We start from the raw sequence: 21,535 nt of genomic DNA, 5'->3' as shown, positions 1-21,535 counted from the left end.
TTTCCACAAATATATTTTATTGCTCCATTCTCATTCTTAATCAAAACAGAAGAAATGAAATAAGCCAAGGAAACTAGGGAAGTAGAAAATGGTTAAAAAATAAATTTGAGAAACTCTATTGATATTTGAATTTTTCTTTTCTAGATTATGGCATTTCTCATTCTTTACTATGTAACTTCTCATGCAAGTAGTCCCACTAACTTATAAATTAACTTCTGTGATTAAAGTTATGCCCAACTAAGATGCATAACTCCAATATATAACTCTCCCCTGTTGTCTAACTATTCAATAATTAAATTAAAAAATGGTTCCTTGTAAAAAATAAATTGGGGGTATTACTTTGCTAGAAGTGTGAGGCCTTCAAAGACATATAATGTTAATAATATTCTTGACTGGGTTTTTAAAAGTATGCCTTAATACAGCTTTGATTAACTTATTTTTAACAGACTGATGTAGGATCAGTCCCACTTATGTCAATGAAGAACTTTCCTTCTCACTTCTGTGAGAATTAGTTCATGCTCTCCATTTGTACATTAGATATCTTTTCTTGTTGGCTTGGTGATTCATCAGTTATTTATATTTTTCCACTGACTCTGTAAATATCCCATGATGCTAAATTATTACCACATCTCCTACTGTACTATTTCCTTCTGATTTGAAACAAAATCATTTCCATGTAATTTAATTCTTCTTCCCAGAAATATACTCCATACTTCTTAGCGTACTCTCTAATTTGTTAATGGATTATTAACATGAATGTGATATAATTGATAGCCACTCAGCTTTTCAGTCTACTATACCAAACACCAGTAATATTACATACAGGCAGTCCTTGGATTTATGACATAACTGGTTCCTGAAAACTGCATCTTAAGTTGAAACGTTGTAACTGGGAACCAATTTTCCTGTAGGAAACCATGTTATAAATGAGGATTGGTTCCTGAATCAAGGCTTGATACCCTAGTTTCACCCAAAATAACCCAGGATTTTGTACTCAGTCAATTATAGATTAATAATATGGCTACATTAATGTATTTATATTGTAAATAGCATTCATATTGACTTGGAAGGATTTCTTTGAGGTGACTTTGCTAGACTTTTTGAAGGGCTCTTGGTTGGACTTTTTGAAGGGTTCTTGGCTGGAGTCTTCTCAGGAGTCTTGGCTGCAGGTTTGCCTGGAGTCTTGTCTGCTTTGTCCAAGGAAGTTTGGACAGATGTTCTCCAGGGAGATGAGTGACACGGTGAACTTGTTCGCTGGTGTAGCGCTGTGTCAGATCAAGTGGAGTAAAGTCGACCCTGACGTCAGAAAGTTGAAACGGTGTCGGTTTATGAAAGTTGTAAGTGCAAAATGTTGTAAGTCAAGGAACATTGTAAGTCAAGGACTCCCTTTAAATGTCTATGCTCCTGGCTACACAATTCAGAATTATATGCTTTTCTGCTCTACAGAGTTAACTCGGGCTCTTACTCAGGTATTGCCATACACCTGACTCCTATCTGCACACAGAAACCTCTCAGCCAAATGTAGTGATACATGACATTGGAGCTAACTGTCCTACTGATCTCTGGAAATCTGGGCTTAACTCTAAGTGTTTCTAATAATAACCTGACTGGTGACTTACAAACTTTACATTGTGGAGTAAGACTGAACCACTTGAGACTAAATCAATTTGTTTCTACAATTCCCCCATGGGCCAGTTGTTTCCCACACAGGCAAGTTCCCACACAATTTCTGGGAAAAGAATCATTGAACAGACCAGCTTATGTGATATGGTACCAAATGTCCTAATGCCTTTCAGAAGCATAGCAGCAGCCTGGATACAGTCATGGGTTACACAGTAGGCGTGACTATATGTTGCTCTACAGCGGCATTATTACTGCACCGTGCTTTAGTATTTCCTTTTGGAAGTACTAAAGCATGGTGCAGTAACCAGTCATACTATGCCATGCGCATGGTGCATGGTTATTTTTAGCAGCTGCTTCAGCATAATGGCATGCTATAAGGGAGGAGCATGCTGCTATGACAAAGTACTGTAGCTGCTGGTCAAGTGTAGACACCCATGGATGCTACATCACTGTAGTGCATTGCTATGGCAATGCAGTGTCACATGTAGATGTGCTTAGTATGTTGCAATGTGACAGCTCAGACCAGGCAAATCTAGCAAATTTCACAGGAGAATGTCAGTCTGCTGAGTGAACTCTGCAGTTAAGCTATACCTCAAATCATCATGTCTTTTCTTGAGCTCTTCCAACCAGGGGTCTGGGGAGTACAAATCTCTGCTTGCCTCTCTCATCCTTCAGTCTGCAGAGGTTCCCAAGAACAGCTGAGCTCACAGGAGAACTCTCATTGGCTGTCCACCCTGCTCTCCCACCCATGAGAAGAGGGAATGGAGCAAAAGGAAGTGCTGCAAACATGTTCCTCATTTTGAGAGTCATTTTTTAAGTACTTTGACCATAGCTGACACAAGTTTTTGGCTATGCATATCTGTACGCTCTATCTGGAATACTTCAAAGGCACATGGAATGCCTCTGATAGCACATCTGTCCCTGGCCACAGTCCTTAAAGTTGCTCATCTTCACTTTGTCTTATTCTGCATTTTCTTAGTGTCAGCTTCTAAGAATCCATTTAATACAGAGGTGTTTGTAGAGTCACTAATCTAAACCTGAACCTTTGTTTTGGTTGGCACTAAGTGAGCTAGAAGTTGATGTAGAGGCTTCTGATTCATATTATATTTCTACTTTTAGAAGCAACAATTAGTTTTAAACTCCTAAGCTAGTCCTGTTGTCATTTGAAGCAGTTTTGCAGAATGAGAGGTAAAATATAACACTCTCTGCCAGGAATTTATTTTCCACCCCATATGCAGTTTTGTTGCAGATCCATCTTTGCTACGATTTGGATTTCATTGTCTTAAAGGAAGTTTGAATCAATTCTTAATTACTGGCATTAGGCAATATCTGCTTTGCTAAGTTCTGGGCAAGTTGTTGCAAAACTATTATGTTCATTGCTATAGATCACATACATACTATGTATCTTACTGATATTGTGCAGATTTCTTAAGGGCTAAGTTCATCTTTTCCTGTTAATGCAAAATAAATATTTATAATATTTATGGGGAAACTACATAGAAACTGCAGAAAGAAAAATAGTCTCCACTGCCCCATGCTTGTCTTTGTTTGTAGGAACAGTATCCTTGGGTGGACTTCACTTTAAGTGAATCCAGAACTAGTCACATTTTTTAAATACTTCATGTCACTCACTTTTTCTGGTGTTGGAATGTTTTTTCCCAGTTGTTTTTGTATCTTATTGGAGGGGGTGTGTAATAGTTGATATACTTTTTATGATGACCAAACCATGTTAAGTGCTATCAGATAAAGAACAAGTTATGTGCACATTTAACTTAGAAAGAAACTTAATTCTTTTGAGGCTCTCAATGAATCCATTGCAAAGCAAGTTTGAGTAACAGGTACAAACAGGTCACCCTTTGCTAAAAAAGGGCTAACTCCTGCAGCCCTTGCTCTGGCATAACTCTTGTCGAAATACATTTTTCCTGAGTGAGGAGTGCATAAACTGAAGGACATAAGTGGTTGTTTTCAAACATGATGGTTTTTCAACAAATTGTTCATTTTAAACGAGAATTGTGAACAATTCTAACAATATCTGTCCATTTTTGTCATCAAGACTGTAAATATAAACTAAGAGCTTCAGAACATTCTTCCAAAAATAAAGATGGTACATGTTAAAGACTTGTTTCTACACTGCATCACACCTCATGTGGTCATGTGCAAAGCAATGATGAATATTCTTGTTGTACAGTGGGTACGATGTAGCTCTATGCAGAGGACCAGCACAAGGCCTGCATACCATTTAATATGACTTATAGTCAACTTAAGTGGCACATGCTTTGGGCTGGCCCACTGAATAGGGCTGATTTTAATGCAGTTTGAGAATCATACACACCTGGAAAATGGGGATATAACCAGACTGTTTCAGATATAGAAATACTGGTACCACATATCCTCTAGCATTATATGTTTAAATATAAAGTAATATCAGATAGATAGACTTTTTAAGTAGTTGATTTTAACATTATGTATATTTATTTCTAGATACTGTTAGAAGTTGTGTAGCAAAGTTGTTCTTCAGCTGCCCCCTGAAGGGTCATTACTGCCTATACAGTAAATCCAGTTTTACCCTCATCAGCCGACAGCCTCAGCTATGGATCCATATCATGTTTCTCTTTCAGCAGGTGTGTGTAATACAAATAAGTGGTGACACCTCTATAAAGTAAAACTTTATACTTGAAAAATCAATGTCTTACTGATAATCCGTTTAGATCTGTTTAATGCACATAGCAGCTACTATAAGTGTTCTTTGAGTTTCCCTTTCTGATTTTTCAGAACATAGGTAGTCTTAAACATACCAGTTCCAGGTACTTTGCAATAGACTGACCTCATTTTGTACAACAGATTATAAACTTTCTATTGAACATAACAAAGTTACACAGCCGGTACGAAATTAAGTATGAACCCTGGGTCAAATCACCTAGTCTTTATTTAGGCAAGACTTCCGGTAAAAACAAGGCTCATGGACAAAAAAAGAAAAACAAAAAACAGAGCAGAATCAAGTTCACCAGCTTTTGTAGTTGTCAAGGTATTTAGCTTTTTGCCCTATGAGAGTTTGACTGAGTAAGGTTTGTAGGTTTTGTTCAATTCTTATCCATCAAATGGTATTTTAATTGTTATTTTATGTGTCTCTCTGAACAAAGGACCAAATTACATGGAACTTTCTAATATAAAATATGTTGAATGCTATCAAAAATCCTGAATTCATAGTTCAAGATGAAATGTGATTGTTACTAGCTTATTCAGCTTCTCAAACTATGTAGAGTCAGTGATAATCAGGGATCTTGGTTTTCTCTGATAAAAAAATTGCAAATTCTCTGTTTAAACCCCCGCAAATCTGCATTTTTCTATAATTAAAATGAATTGGCACTATATACAGATGAGCACAATGTTTTGCTATATTTACAATTTTAAAGCAATTTAAGCCTACCAGTGCCTTAATCACTATAATAAAAAAAATTCTAAATACCTGTAAATTTTGGTGGTTGAGTTCAGCTTTTTTATCATAGAAATTAAGAGCTCCCCTTGCCCCCTTCACTCAGCAGAATATGGGTCCAGCTGCAGCTGTCCCCCCTGCACTGCTTTGTGGCCCTGAGCAGCCCTGATATGCCAGTGTCCTGCCCATGACAGTGTCCCTCACTCCCAAGCCACAGTTCTTTGGCCCTGCCAGTGCCTCTCACTCCCAACCCACAGCCCCCCTGGTTTTGCCAGTATCCTTCACTCCCAACCCACAGCCCCCCAGCCTTGCTGCTGCTCCTCACTCCCTACCCTCAGCCCCTCCTAGCCCTGTTGGTGCCCCTCACTCCTCACCCAACAGTGCCCCACCCCCCAGCCCTGCTGGAGGGGGTCTCCAGCTGCCAGGGCTATAGACCCAGGTCTGTAGCCCTCTGCCCCCTCCAGCAGCACCCAAGCTCCATCTGTCACCTGTGGGAGGTGGTAGCTGCTGTGGCCTGAGCGGAGTTCAGAGTCTGGCTCCCCCTCCCCCAGGGGTGGTATAGCTGGAGCGAAGCCCATGGACGGGGGACAGATACGGGCTGGTGGCTATGGGTATGGGGCTCCCTGCCATGCTGTCCTCCTCTCAGGGGCCTCTGCATCCCAGTGGGAGAGACCTGGTGTGGGAAAGCAGAGTGGAGAAGCATGGTGCCACCACCAGGAGCCCCTCACTGCCATGGCGAGGCACCCCCTACCCACCCAGCAGCAACAGAGACTACAACTCCACGCTACCGCCCCTGCTGCTGCTGGGAGGGCAGGGGCACCTTGTCCTCATGGCATGGGGCTCCTGGCAGTGGCATTGAGCCTCCCTGCCCTGCCCTGCTCTGCCCGCCCATTCTGGGTCTCATCCCCTTGGCCACAGAGGCCCCTGTGGGGCTTCCTTTAAATGAGAAAATCCTCACTTTTCTCCTTAAAATGAGAAAATCCTCATTTTACTGTTTTTTTCCATGGCAAACAGAAAACCTGGATCCCTGGTGATCATGCAGAGTGTACTGTGATATTTCAATTTGAGCACTTAGTGATGGAGATTTGTTAAATCACTGTATCCATCTTCTGCAAGTGGACATAGAGGATATTTCTGATATTAGACTAATGTGATCTTGGCTAATTTTTAACATTTGACAATCCAAAAATATATGGTGAATTATACTCTTAATGATTAGTTAATTTATTCAGTCAAGTTATCCTGACATGTATAATTTCCTAGAAATTAGTACACAAAAAAAGAAAAAAGCATAAGTTGGGGGTTAAAACAATTTTATTTAACTTTCATTTCAAGTAGATGAATTAGGGAACAGATCAGGATCCCACCAGCCAGGTAAGCCCTACCTGAAACCATCAATCCAGTTTCAGCACTGACAGCTGCTCCTTCTGAAGCTGAGCACATTCATCTTTTGAACCTAATCCTGAAAGATTATATGTGCTGGAACAACTAGGAAAGTAATGGGACAAAATTCCTCCACTAATATCTCACTGTTTATGTTACCTGCTGTACTGTAAAGTTCAGCGCTCCCACTGCCACAAAATACTCTTAAAGGCTTTGTCATTTTGAAGCTATTTTAACCTCACATAACCTCAGGCTCCCAGCTGGCCCCTCCCTGCTTCTCCAAACCACTTTGCCTGTGGGAGAGGTGGCTCTAATTAGGATTTGCATTCTTAGCTGGTGGTTGTTGGAGACAAGGAGGAAAGAATTCTGAACATGGGGATGGGTTCGGAGCCTGCAGAGATGCATGCCTTTTCTGACTTTAAGGGTGTCAGACTGGAAAGGGCTCAGAGCAAAGTGAGTGGTTCTGCACCATAAGGAAGTTAGGCAGTAGGAAGGGAAGTTTTCAACCTGAGGCGGAGGGAGTGTGTGTGTGGCAGGGTGGGGACAGGTGCTTATGAACTGTTGAGGTTCAGCTTGAGAGAGATGACCAGCTTGGGACCTTACAAGGAGGATGAGGCATGGGTTAATAGAAATGAGTGTAGAGGAGATAGATGTCAGTTAGTGACTGTAAGAGAAGCTGAATATATGGTGTATGTTGGGAGGGGAAGTAGAAGAAGGGAAATGATTAGGTAGCACTAAACTGAAGTGGGGGAGAACAGGCAAAGGGTCACACAGCGATAAATACTATTCCTGCCTCCCTGTTTTATGTTATGAAGTGATCAGATCTTTTTTCCAAACAGGATGGGGGAATAATAGGAGAGAGAGAGAGAGAACACCTTTTTTTCCTATCTGGTTTCTCACCAATCTGTCTCATCTCTCACAGCTCCCTGTGACTTTCCCATGCAATTATCCTGGTCATCAGCTGCCACTTCTGAGCAATAGAAGTTCTCAGAAGATTCTTGGCACCTCACAGGATCATAACCTTACCTGGCATTTATCACACTTTTACTTAATCTTGCATAGAGATTACTGTCTGCATCTAACTGACGGTTCTGAATGGGATCTACTTCAGCACAGCCCTTAAATATATGCTTCATTTTAAGCATGTAAGTAGTAGGCCTGTGCCAAGTGGCTAGTATTCACTTCGGATTCGGATTTGGCCAATATGGGGGACAGTGATTTGATTTGATTGAATCTCCAAATCAAACAGGCCCCATCCCCTGCCCGCTCTCCCAGCCCCGTCAATAGCTGCTTCCCCCAGCACCAGCATCCTGGCACTTTACAAAAAGGCCCACACTCACCAGCTCCTGCCAGGTGGGGGACAATCCCTGTTTCCCCCCACTGCTGCACACTGTGTGGGAGGCTCTGCCATGAGCCCCCAGAAGCCCTGTCAGCACCACAGCAGCTGGTGAGGGCGGGGCTTTTTTTTTTTAAAGAACTGGGAGCTGGGGCCAGGCAGGGCAGCCATGGGGGTGGGGGCTGGGAGAGTGGGCATGGGATAGGGGCTCGTGGTGAAGCCCCCAAAGCAGCACGGGGCAGTAAGGGGCAATGGGAATCACTGCCCCCCACACCTGGCAGCAGCCAGTGAGTGGCAGGATGCTGGGGCTGGGCAGGACAGCCATTGACAGGGCTAGGGGAGCAGGTAGGGATTAGGGGATGCTCAGGGGAGCTGGGGGAGCAGGCAGGGGATGTGGCCTAGCAGGGGTCCTCCCATGGTCTCCTGTCCATCCCCCCCCTTCTTACCAGCACAGAGTCCGGGTCCAGCTCCCTGTGGTGGCAAGTGGGGGCTGCCCGAATCTCTGAAGCTCTCCAAATCTTTTCCAAATTGATTCATAGAGCTTCAAATCAATTCAGACCTTTTTATTGGTCTCCTGATTCAATTTGGATTCAGAGATTCAGCTGCCGAATCTCCTCCGAATTGAATGAGAATGAGCACCCAAAGCTTCACACAACCCTAGTAAGTAGTCTTACCAAAGATAATAGGACTACTAGGATGCTTAAGAGAGAAGCAGATGCTTTATATGACTTGCTGGACTGAGGTTTTAGTGCACAATCTCTAGAAAGATTTAGGAGCATTTAACACACTGAGTAAGAGCAAATCTGCTTGTTCCAGCTGGATAGTGCCAATCTCAGGAGGAGGAGAGGAGAGGTTTGTTCTGATGCTTGTCCGAAGTTTGGTACATTAGTGAAGGCAGGTAAGGGATGGGAAGACAGGCTGAGTAGTGGAGAGAAATTTGGCATAAGGAGAATTTGGGGGCAAGGATGGAATCCCAGGAAAAAGAGAAGGAAAAAAAGGAACAAGGAGGCAGGATAACAGAAGAAATAGGAAATAAGACAATACCAAAGTGAAAAGAAAGGGGAATCTGAAGAGAAAGGAAAAAAGTTATTTGCAAGCTTTCGGGCACAAACACCTTTCATCAGACATAGAAAGACTCTGCTGTTGTTATGTGTTCTCCAAGGTAGACAACAAGCTAATTTGTAACAAGCATGTCTGTGAAAATGCAAATGAGTGGAAGTTAGGAAGACAATAGGTTGAGATAGGAGGGAAGGTGGGGAAAGGAAAAGTGTGAAGGAATTCAAGTGATCAGTTGGAGGCAAGTTACCTGGGGTATCAGAAGTCAGGCAGATTGTTATGTGTCATATATCCAGTGTTTATATTAAGTTCATGATTTTTTGTATCCAGTAGATTTATGAAGCGAAGTTTGTAGGCTTGTCTCTGAAAGGTGTTTTGTAAATTCCGTTTGAGGATTAGAACTCCAAGATCAGAGAGGGAGTGATTTTCTTGTGGGAAGTGTGCACCCACAGGTAATTGGATATTTTTGTCTTTGATGAATTTTTGGTGTGCATTCATTCTGGTATGCAGTTGTTTGGTTTCTCCTACATATTTTCCATCAGGTCAGGGCATTTGGTGCACTGGATGAGATATATTACATTTATGGAGGTGTAGATGTAAGATCCAGGAATGGTGAAAGTTCTGTTGTGGGGTGTAGTTATTGTGCGACTGGTGGAGATGTGTTGGCAGGTTTTACATTTCTTGTCTTGGGATGGTATGAATCCATTGGGTGTGGTTTGGGTTGTAGGAAGTTTGCTTCTGGTGATGAGGTTAGCGAGGTTTGGTGCTTGTTTAAAGACTAGGATGGGTGGTTCTGGAAAGATGTATTCAAGGATTAGTTCTTCTTCTAGTATGGGTTGCAATTGTTTAAGGATTTTCCATATAGATTACAGGGAGGGATCGTATGTCATAACTAAAGGTGTGTGTTTCATGGGGATTTTCTTTTTGTACTGCAGGAATTCTTCACATGGTATCTGGGTGGTTCTTTCAAAGGTGTGATCCATCTCTCTGGAGGAGTGTCCTTGCTGGGTGAAAGCCCTTTTGAGATTTGTGAGGTGACAATCATGGGTATTCTCCTCAGTGCAAATTCAATGGTATCAGAGAGCTTGGCTGTAACTTACAGCTTTTTTGGTGTGTTTAGGGTGGGTGTTGGTTTTGTGTAGATACGTATGTTGGTGCATGGGTTTCTTGTATATTGGGAAGATGGTTTATGTTTTTGAGTTTTTACAGAAAATCTGTTGTGTCTTGGATAAAATTCAGTCTTTGGGTGACAAGAGGTCTTAGGATGGATTTGATGAAACCTGATATTTCTTCAGTTAGGGTTCCATGGTTGGAAATTACAGGTCTGCAGGGGTTCTCTTGTTTGTGGATTTTAGGGAGTATGTAAAATGTCCCTGGATTGGGTAGTAGAGGGATCAGGGTCTGAAGTTTTTCTTGAAGTTCAGATGGAAATGATGTGATGGTGAGTTTGAGTTTTGAGGTGAAAAAAGGAGTTGGGTCTTCCTTCAGTTTTTCATAGTAGGTGGTGTCAGAGAGTTGCCTGTTGGCTTCTTTTATGTAGTCTTCATGGTTAAGGATAACTATAACTTGGCTTTTATCTGCTGGTTATATTACTATTTGGTGGTTGGATCTTAGAGATTCTATGGTCCTTCTCTGAAAGGGAGAGGTTGTTGTGGTGGTGTTTGTTGTTGATTATTTCATTGTTTGTTCTCTCTCTGAAGCAGTCAATAGGTTGAAGTTTGAATTTTGTCCACTCTAAGGTGTCCAATCTACGGGGGTTTTTATTTTTTGGCATTAATATTTTCATCAATGTTGTCACAGGATGAAGTCATGTTGAAAGTGGATTCGTTTTGGTTGTGGAAATATTCTTTCAGATGGAGGCGTCAGAAAAATTCTTGTAGTTCTCCACACTGGAGTGTCTTATTTGGGTATTTTTCTGGACAGAAATTAAGGCCTATGGAGAGGACAGGTTTTTCAACCTTGATAAGAGTGTACATAGCGAGATTGATAATATTTGAGGGTTGATTTGTTCCTTCTGTTTCATCAAGCATGAAGTTGGAATGTTGTAAGGTATTCATGTTGTTTTTCTGATGGTTGTTTTGTGGCTGGAAGAATTGTTCCTGTAGTAATTGCTTCCATTTCTTCTTTTTGTGTTGGATGGATGTTGTAACAAATTTTGGTATAATCACTATATAATGTTGGGAAGATATTCAGATTTCTCTCTTAAATTGTTGTAGCATGTGTTGATTTCCTTCTTGAGCTGATTTTTATTGGAGTAGGTTATGTGAAAGAGATGATTTCTAAGTTTTTCTGAAGTTGTGAAGCATATTTGGATTTATGACATGTTTATGACATTAATGGCACATTTGGATTTATGACCCATTACAGCCTGCCTGACATCTGATACCTCAGGTAACCTGCCTCCAACTGACCACTTGCATTCTTTTACACCTTTTCCTCCTCCCCCCTCCATCTCTACCCATTGTCTTCCTAACTTCTACTCATTTGCATTTTCACAGACATGCTTGATTTAAATCAGCTTCTTTTCTACCTTGGAGAACACATAACAACAGCAGAGTCTCCCTATGCCTGACTAAGGGTGTCTGTGCCCAAAAGCTTGCAAAGAACTTTTTTAAACTATTTAGTTGGTCTAATAAAAGATATCACATTACCCTAAGAACCTTGCCTTAGACCAACATGGCTACAACCAACAGCTCTGAAGAGAAAGGATGAATTTGAAAAAAAAAGTGCTTTGATGAAAAAGAAAAGATGAAAGGATGGTCTCAGGGAGAAATAATCTCAATAAAATGATGCATGATGGAAAAATCAGACAGAGGGAAACATATGGAGAAAAGATGTAAATAAAGGCACATAAAGGAGTAGAGAAGGAAGAGCAGAAACAAAGGAAACCTACAATAGCAGGGTTTTCTTAATTTTATGCAGTCCAATTCAACATGTATACTATCCTGCTGTACATGAACAAAAATATTGTTAGGCATGTCCCGTTTCTGCTGTGTGGTTGAATGTTTGTATGGAGAATTTCATCACTAATTTCAGATTTCATGTGCCATGCTTTGCATTTGCTTGATAAATACCTTTGTTTTTAAAAGCCACTCACTTTAACCCTTTCATCCAGATTATGTTGACTTTAGGCCTGATATTTTCTGGCTTCTATTGAACTGGGATAGTAAGCTTTGCAAATTTGACATCTCACCAGAAACTAAGTTGTTTCTTTGTACAATTTTTCCGTTCTTCTGTACTGTCCTTCATCTCTCTCTCCTCATTTTTATACCCAGGGTTGTGCAAGTCCACATTTCCCTGTACTTAGCACTCCATCATCTGGCCATTATTTTCCTAGGAACTTATTTCCTTTTAAAAAAAACAAACTATGTTTTTTGTAGTTTTGTTTCTGTTCTGAGTATTGGTTAAAATCTGGGTTCTTGTAGCTTTGTCCTTCTAGTGCTTTTGAAGTTATTTTAGTAAACATTGTTATTAAACATCTGGAATCGGATTCTGGTACAGAGTCAAAAAACAAACTGCATTTAGCATCAGTTGTGAGGGGCTGAGCCAATAAAATTTGATTTTTTGTCCCTCTATAAACACACTGCAATTTGTACACCTTTCTCTGAAAAAACATGGGCTTTTATTGTGTTGCATTCAGTGTTAAACTTGCTATGTCAGTATTTGCCTTAAATAATTTACACTTTTCATTTGCTTGAAATTATAAAGCTTTTACAAATGGTATATATAGCTATTATTAAAATTAAATATCGTGCTAAATTCAGCCATACTATAACCTCACTAAAGTTAGTGGACTTGCACAAGATAGGAATTTGGCATGAAATAGATTTACAGTATATTAGTATTTAATTTAGTTCTTTATTAACTATAAAAGCCCATATTCAGAAAAGACTAGCATACAACTTCTAAAGAATTCCATATGAGTTACCTCATTTTTTTGAATAAATGCTATTTTTTTTGCCATTTGTTATATACTCTCTTTATAGCCTACAAGGAAAGAATTTTGTTCTTCTATCTCTATGACATATCTTGACTTCCTTCTGCATTATAATTTACTGTAAAGTTTTAATGAATACAATCCTAAGGTTTTAACATATTTTGAAATCCATGGGTGAAAGTTGTGAAAATGCAGAGTATTATATTTATTTATTGTTATTTTAACCCCTGGGGTTTTGTGCTTTCAGGAGAGCACAATATTTGCATTACCATCTATTATGTAAGGCTGAGAGGAGAATTTTCTTCCAAATAAATAATTATTAGGAAATGAAGTTAGAACAATAGATGATTTATGGGCATTTTCTCAAAATGTAAGACCTTAATCATAAAATCATAGAAAAGTAGGGCTGGAAGGAAACTCTGGAGGTCATCTAGTCCAGGCTCCTGTGTGAGGCAGGACCATGCTATCCAACCCATCCTATACAAAGCCTTGTCTAGTTTTGTTACTAAAACTACACAATCAACTCTATCATACAACCGCAAAGCATAGTAGCATAACCTGCCAGCGGGGGACAAGAGTGGTCAGTGTCTTACTGCTGCAAGGGTGTTAAATACTCTAGAGATCCATGGAAGAAGGCCACATTCAAATCCATTTTTGAAGAGGATCAAAGTGAGTTCTAGTTTTCAAGTATGACTAGCGATTTGTCAGGAAGATCATGGTTGCATCAAGGGAGAATGTGTTTTTTACTAGTCCTGTTAAAAGCCAACACATATGGCTAAGTTATAAACTTATAAAAATCATAGGTGGGACATGCTCAGCCGAGTCTTGTTCGATATTCACAGTGACATTCCTCGAAGATACCATTTCCCCTGGGTAGGCTTCAGCAATGGCCCAAGCAGGACTTTCTTTGCAGTTGCAGTTCTGGGTTGCTGAGGGATGGAGTAGAGCCAGACATAAGAACTGGAAGCAGGAAGCTTTTCTCAGTGACCCCCACAATGCCAGGCCTGGGCAACAGAAGAGGAGGAACCTATGTGACCTGAATGCAACATGGTCAAGATGGTGTGGAGATGGATTATATTGGGATGAGGGAAGGAGAGACTGGAACTGGGGGCTAATATGATGGGAAGGAAATTGAACTGGGAATTAGGAGAAGGAGGCAGGAACTAAGAACCAAAGACATGGAGGCAAGAACTAGGAGTCATAAGGAGTGTGGCGGGGAAAAGGAGAAAAGGGGGCAATGGAAATGGCTGAGTGAAGACACAGAATAAAGAGATGGGGCAGGAAATGTTGGTAAGATTAAAAGTCTGTGGGTGAGGAGAAAACTAAGTTTGAATGAAGAGCCAGTGGAGACACTGAGACTGGCAGGGCAAGAATATCAGTCTAACAGAGGGAAAGAGGAAGCAAGTCTAACAGGGAGCCAAGATAGGAATTGAAATCTGGGACTGGCTGAACAATAAGACTTGGACAGGGATACCGGGGACAGAAAAGAGGCTCTGTGATTGGACAGGGAGCACAGAGAGGGGAAATAGAAGTGGGTGTGAATTGACCAGAGGGTGGTTGGGGAAAACAGATAGGATGAAGAGCCAGAAAGGGATGAACTGGGACTAGCTTTGCAAAGAGACAGGGAGGATAGGACATCTAGAGGAGACTAGGACTTGCTGGGCATGGAGATGACCACACCTTTCTTAAACTTCTCAAGTCTGGATGAACCAGCATTCCTAAGTTTCACTGTTACTCTGATGAAAGCAAATACCTGTGAAAGCAAATACCTGTGAATACCAAGGGAAAAGTGAATGTCTCATTTCACTCTAGTGTTGGTCCCTAGTGCTGGGATGGATCTGGGGGTTAGAGGGGGTGCACTGGTGCACTTACACCCCTCTTTAAAATCAGCTTCTGGGAATGACAGCGGTACAGCTACTCCTTGCTTAATGTTGTAGTTATATTCTTAAAAAATGCAACTTTAAGTGAAACAATGTTAAGCAAATCCAGTTACATCACATTAGTTACCTACTAGCAAGCAGCAACCAAACAACATTATAACCAAACATTGCGCGACTTTGAATGAGTATGTTCTCTAATAGATCAGCGACGTAATAATGAAACGATGTTAACCTGGATGACATTAAGTGAGGCGTACCTGTATTTGTAGTCATTACAAGCTACCTGATCCCTTCTAATGGCTTCATTCCACAGGTGTTAACCATCCTCTTTTCCTTTTAATGGTCTTGATGTTCCATCAATCATTCTGTAATTCCGCTGTCTAGGGCTGCGCGAAACAGCACCATTCTGATTCTACTTCCATTTTGACGATTCAATGGAACAGTGTTTTGTTTCAAAAACACTCTTCCATTTCATTTCATTAAAAGTGTTTTGCTGTTTTGACACTGTTTTGATGTTTTGCCCATAAGTTATTATGGGGAAACATAAAATGCAGCAGGCAGGCAGATCGGGGGCTTGCCCGCACGCCCCACACAAGCTAATCTGCCCTGGCCCCATATGGGAGCCGGCTCAAGGTGGGTTCAGACTCCAGGCAGATCAGGTCGTGTGGGGATCCTCCCCTGCCCTGGGATCGGGGCGGCAAATCTCCACATGAGTTGATCAGCCCCGGCCCCACTGGCCCCAGGTGGCAACACGTGGCTCGTGTCAGCCTACAGGCAGATCAGAAGCCCACTGGCACCCCAGGAAGGCCTGCAGGGGCTGTGCCAGAGTTCTCCTGGGAGTGCATGCCCCCACTCTGCCTGCTGGGAGATAGGAGCCGGGTGCTGCTGCCTGGGGTGCTGGGTGTGGGTTGAACCCAGCGACAGTCTGTTATCTGAGAGGCAGATTGGGGGCCTTCACCCCTGGGAGGACTCTGGCACAGCCCCTGCATCCCTCCTGGGGGTGTGGGTGAGCTCCCAACCTGCCTACTGAATGACAGGAGTAAGCCTGGCTTTGAAATTCAAGATGTTTTGAAACTTTCTAAACATGTTGAGTTCCCTTGTTTTGTTTCATTTCAAAGACTTTTGTTTCATTTTGATTTCGCTATTTCAAGCTCAAAATGCACTGAAACAACTTCGAAATGAAACGCTGGGTGAAATTTCACACAGCCGTACTGTCTGTTAGCTGCTCCTGGTAATGAAGCTCCTGTTTCACAGTCCTGCAAACTGTTTTTAACTCATTCCAATGAAATTATATTTGTTTTCGCTTCCATCTTAAACTGAGTATCGAAGCTCTAGCCCCCTAGCATATTAGTAAAGCTTCTAGTGTATTTTTAGTAAAATTTCTAGTGGAAAAAAATATGTGTTGTTGTATATGTGATGATGCATCATGTGCACGCCCCTTTTGAAAATTCTAGATCCACCCTATGCTGTTCCACATACAGGATGAGAACCTAATACTGCTATCAGTTACTCTATTAGTCCAAGTAGCAGAGGTCTATATGGAGCATCTAAAAGATCAAGCCCTGCTGATGAACAATGTGTGTGGCAGTATGATGCCACACAATTAAATCCATTTTGGTTTGGGTTTTTTTTTTCCAAGTAGCTTTTATTACAAAACCTGGGAAACTTCATACACAAATTGTTTTTTGAAAGGCTGGATCTTTACTCATTCTTAAGGTCACAAAGTCAAGCAAAAATTAGGAGAAACCAGAGTTAAAGTTTCCCATAGAAATACTATGACAGACCCCGTGTGTGTGTGTGTGTGTGTGTGTGTGTGTGTGTATGTATAGGCGCGCACATGCACACACACACACATTTGACTACATGATCACATGCTATTTTTTTTCATCAGGACAGAAATGGGTAATACTGACAACTTCAAAAAATTAAAAAAAAATTTTTTTTAGTGTAATTTACAAAATAAAGGACTTAATCCTGCTTTCCCTCCATGTCCTGCTTTGCCTGGTGCTATTTCAGACTTGTTTTGTGAATGTTAAAAAATGAAATGTCTTGTTATAAGTAAAAAACTTTTATGAACATGTGCTGTATAATCATTTCTCTTTGTATGTAGTCCCATTGTCTTCAGTGGGACTAATCACATGAATGGCACTCATCAACATGATGAGTAAGGGTTGTATAATCTGTCCTTAAGTAAATTAATTTGCTCCTTGCATGTGATCTTCAAATTATACCTCCTAGATTGTTTGCAATAAAAAGGCATGCAGCAAAACATGTACTACTAACCTATATAAGCTAGTATTAGTAAAATTATATACTAGTGTTACATGATGTATGTGTGTGTATTAATTAGTTTATACATAAGTTAGTGCTAGTGTGTGCATATACATGTGCACACATTCATACATGTTTAGATACATGCACACACATGCATACGTACTACTACTACTAAATTATATATAAGATTTAATGAATGAAGTGCCTGTTAAGTCATATTAAGTCTTTTGCTTTTCTGAAATGTTTTCATTGTATAATAAATAACAGCAAATGGAACAGATAGGATATATTTAGTTTCCCTGATTTATCTACTTTGTGTAGATATGAATCAGTTTTAACCAAAGATAATTTTTGTTTAAAATATGTCAGTGTTTCTATGTTGTTAAATAAGAGGATAAAAGTTTTTGCCTAGTTGTAGTATGTTGAAATATGAACAAGAGGATATTTAAATCACTTAATTAAAAATATTTGAAATACCCATTTAATTTTTTCCACAGAGCTTGTTTCCAGAGCCTTTGTCCATACAGAGTAACCCTGTACAAGTTCTTAAAGCCCTGTGGGAAAAAACACAGCTGAAAGGTACACACAGTTTTGAAAATACAATGATTCAGTCTACGTTTCCACACCAAAAGGTAAGCATTTTCTCTCTAGGGAAAAAAGTGCTTTACACTTACCTGGAGATTAGATATCCACAGATCTTTGCTATATTTAATTAATGAAAAACAAAATGTTGGGTGTGGACAAATGAACAAATTACAGCAATTTAAAAAGTGCTGAGGAGAAGAGGACTTGTCATGCATCACCTGAGCCATGGTAACTGTTTGTCTGCTCCTATAACTTGGAAAGTAGAAGCTCAGCCAGGGTAGTTTTTACCCCTGAATGAAACAGCTGCTAGATGATCCTAATTAAGCTTCCACTTAATGCAGAATAGCAGAGATACAGAACCATTATTACAGATCAGCTGATGTTGAATATGTCTCCCCCCCACAATTTAATGCAGTATAATTTGTTCGTATGTCATTATTTTTTTCTGTCACACACAATGTTTTAACAAATGCACTAAATGGAACCCTCTTTATTGGGCCCAAATCTGCTTCCAAGGAAATCAAAGAAAATTTTTATATTGGCTTATGTTGGTGCAGGATAGTCAAGTCCAGCTGTCATCTCCTCTTGGTTTTCTGAAGCAAAAAAAAATAAATTAAAATGCATTAATTTTAATATTATTTTTCCATGTAAACAATTGCTATCTTGCCAAAAAGATAATACATGTTTGCATGTGGGGGAAAAGAAAATCTGTCATTGATAATTGGGAGGGAAGTAGTACATGAATAATAGATTGGATTTTAAAAAGAGCCTTTTTGTGCCTTAGAAAAATTCTCATTGACTTTCAAGCTTTCTATTTAAGAGTGTGTCCACCAGGGCTGTGTGAAGCGGGCCCTATTGGATTTGGATTCAGATTTAACCCAAATCGGGGACAGTGATTCGATTAGTTGATTCTGAATCTGAAGATTCAATGCTGATTCGGATGTAGACACAGCTTTAAATGCTTTTTCTACATACCTCGAGGTGTCAGTGCAGCTCGTGAATGCTGCAACACTGTGGCAGATGGAGCATCCCACAGGAATGAGGGGGCCCCCCTACATGCTCAGTGGCGAACCTGGAAGTGGACCAGGAGTACTTCTGATCCACTTCTGGGTCTGCCAGGAAGCACGCAGGGTGCCCCCCACCCCGTGCCCTACTGGCTTGGTGATCAGAAACCGAGAGACCCCGGGTGCTCCTCTAGACCTAGGAGGCACCAGTTGCCGAGCTGGGGGAATGCGGGGGGCCTGCACTCTCCCCAGCAGACCAGAAAGTGGACTGGAAGTGCTTCTGGTCCAATTCCGGGTCTGCTGTCAAGCACGCGGGGGACCCCCCAACACTTCTGTGGGACACTCCACGTGCCCCAGCATTGCAGCATTCATGAGCTGCCTGCTACCTAGAGGTATGTAGAAAAAACATTTAAAGCTGTGTCTATGTCCAAATTGCTGAATCTCTCCGAATCGATTTGGAAGGTTCTGATTCGATTCAGAGAAATTAAAAGGTCCTCTGATTATTTGAATTCGGAATCAGGGACCGAAGCTTCGCACAGCCCTAGTTTCCACACTAGGGAAACATTTGTTTGGGATCATTGGTAGCATCTCTTTTTTTTTGTTTTTTTTGTTCTTTTGCTCTGTTGATGTGTGTGCATTGAAAAAACCCTGTTTCTTTAATGGCATTGAGTTTCACCTTCCCTCATTGCTGTGTTGTTCTGGTTTCTATTAGGTGTCTTTCTTCATTACTTTGCAAAGTTCTTGATAGGTATCTTGTTGATCTGGGAGTTTATGGTTTGTTCAAATTCTTGGGATCTTTTATATATAAAGTTCAACTTATAGGGAGTTGAAATGTACTTCTGAAAAAATATATTTCTGATTTTTATAGCCGGTGAATTAGCATTCTATTGTTGTGTACTTTAAAAGATCTCCAGCCTTTTTCCCTAATCTCTCACACAAGCTTCATGTGAGGTGAATGAAAATTGTGGATAATACCTGTGGGTTTGTTTCCTATTTACATAGTTTCAAGATTTAAATCAGAATAGCTGCCATTATAGACTTCTTGATACTTATTTGGAAACTCACATACTTATACACAGACTTAGATTTTATGAAAAAGATAATTTTCATGTGCTTCATTCTTAACTTCTGTAAGTTTAAAGGGTGATTTTTATTGTTTCTGGGATTTGGGGCATTAATCAGAATTCATGCATGAAAACAAAACAGCAACAAATATCTATTTTTTTCTTGAACTACTTTTTTATATCACCTCTAATATTGGATGAACTAAATTGTTAAGCTTCTTGAACTAGTCTTTTTCAAACAGAGACTAAGCCTAGAACATGTGTCTGAAAAAAGGTTTAGTAAAATTACCACAGGTTTGAAAATAGGGTTTTTTTTTGTTGGAATCAGCCTCTGAAACTTAAAGATAGTGTTGCTTACTATAGCTAGATAATAGGGATGTGTGAAATTTTGTCAGCAGTTTCGTTTCGGCGCTGTTTCGACTCGTTTCAAGCTCAATTGAAATGAAACAGAGATCTTCGAAACAGGCTCAAACGAAACTAGGCAAGTCAAAACGTTTCAAAATTTTCAAAATTTTTTGAGTTTCGAAGCTCAAGCTGGGCTTGCCTGAAAGGAAACAGAAACTAAAGTAAGGAGAGGGACGGGGTAGTGGGGAAGGAGTGCTCTCATTATTGACTGTAGGTGGCCAGTGACTGTCATCCTTTCCTGAGGTCTCTTCCAATCCTGGTGCTCTGGGGGAGGGATGGAAAAATTGAATAAAAGGCAGCATTGGTTGAACTGCCCTGCTTTCTGCCTTGGTGTCAGTTGAGTGAGGGCGCACCTTAACACACACACAGTATTACCCACCCATGTCATGAGTTTTGCCTGTCAGCAGCTAGAGGTGCAGGGCCCCAGAACCCAGACTCCCCCTGCATCGATCTCCTTGACAGCTGGCAGGTTTCGTGGCCGCAGCAGGGCCTAGCAGGCCTGCAGTTTTCACTGCCCTGTGTCCCAAGACAGACACAGTCCAACAAGCACCCATGTCACAAGTTTTGCCTGTCAGCAGCCAGAGGTGCAGGGCCCCAGAACCCAGAAGCCCCTGCACCTCTCTCCTTGAAAGCTGGCAGGCTTTATGGCCTCAGCAGTGGCTAGCATGCCTGCAGCTTTCACCCTGCTGCGCATTAATACACACAGCATCACCCAGGTCATGAGTTTTGCTTGTCCGCAGCTTGAGGTGTAGTTTCCCCCTAACACCTGCACCTGTCTCCTTGAAACTTGGCAGGCTTCATGCCCTCAGAAGGGGCTAGCAAGCCTGCAGTTCTGACCCCGCTGTGGCTTAACGCATACACTTGACATGAGTTTTTTATTTTCAAGACTTTGAGGTGCAGTTTCCCGAAGCCCCTGCACCTATCTCCTTGAACCTTGGCAGGCTTCATGCCCTCAGAAACTTCTGTAGAAACTTCTCCCTATATGCACTAAAGACACATCTATACTGCTGGATGTTATATGGATATGGTCAGCATTTGTGCCTTATTAGTTTTACAGTATAATGACATTACTGAGCTGATGTTACACTACCAGGGGGGATCGTCATGAGTGTCTGTTAGGTAATAGGCAATATTGTATAAGGATCAGATTTTTCAAAGCACCTAGGTTATATAGTCAAAAAAGTCCAATTTATTTAACTGACGTTCTTTAAAAATCCTACCCTAAATCATCTTCAAACACCATAGCTTTCTTACTTTTTTAATAGTGATTGTGATGGGCTTCATAGAATCATAGAAGTAGGGTCAGAAGGGACCTTGTAGATCTTCAAGTCCAACCACCCCGCCTGGGCAGGAGAAAAGACTGGACTCAAATGAGTCCAGCCAGGTAGTCATCAAGCCTCTTCTTAAAGATCCCCAGGGTAGGAGCCAGCACCACTTCCCTAGGAAGTTGGTTCCAGCTCCTAGCCGCCCTAACTGTGAAGTAGTTCTTGCGGATGTCTAATCTAAACCTACTCTCTAATAATTTGTGTCCATTGTTCCTTGTCATGCCAGGGGG

The 21,535-nt window shown here is 41.0% G+C and overlaps 1 protein-coding gene across 6 annotated transcripts in view; it reads left to right on the top strand.

The window, feature by feature from the left end:
• VEPH1 (ventricular zone expressed PH domain containing 1) overlaps window positions 1-21,535 on the top strand; it is a 248,560-nt gene that overhangs the window by 117,621 nt on the left and 109,404 nt on the right. For 2 of the 6 annotated variants that reach the window (XM_019503194.1, XM_019503193.1), the window contains exons 10-11: window positions 4,105-4,244; window positions 17,420-17,554. In XM_019503194.1, the coding sequence (XP_019358739.1) occupies window positions 4,105-4,244; window positions 17,420-17,554 (275 nt within the window). Of the gene's footprint in view, window positions 1-4,104; window positions 4,245-8,591; window positions 8,981-10,631; window positions 10,937-11,329; window positions 11,369-17,419; window positions 17,555-21,535 lie in introns of those variants that run through there. The other 4 variants (XM_019503200.1, XM_019503197.1, XM_019503195.1 and 1 more) reach the window with 4 other exon arrangements.

This window comes from Gavialis gangeticus, unplaced genomic scaffold (assembly GCF_001723915.1).
Source record: "Gavialis gangeticus isolate Ggan-Ray unplaced genomic scaffold, GavGan_comp1, whole genome shotgun sequence".
NCBI lineage: Eukaryota > Metazoa > Chordata > Crocodylia > Gavialidae > Gavialis > Gavialis gangeticus.
This window is presented reverse-complemented; position numbering and strand designations above follow the sequence as displayed.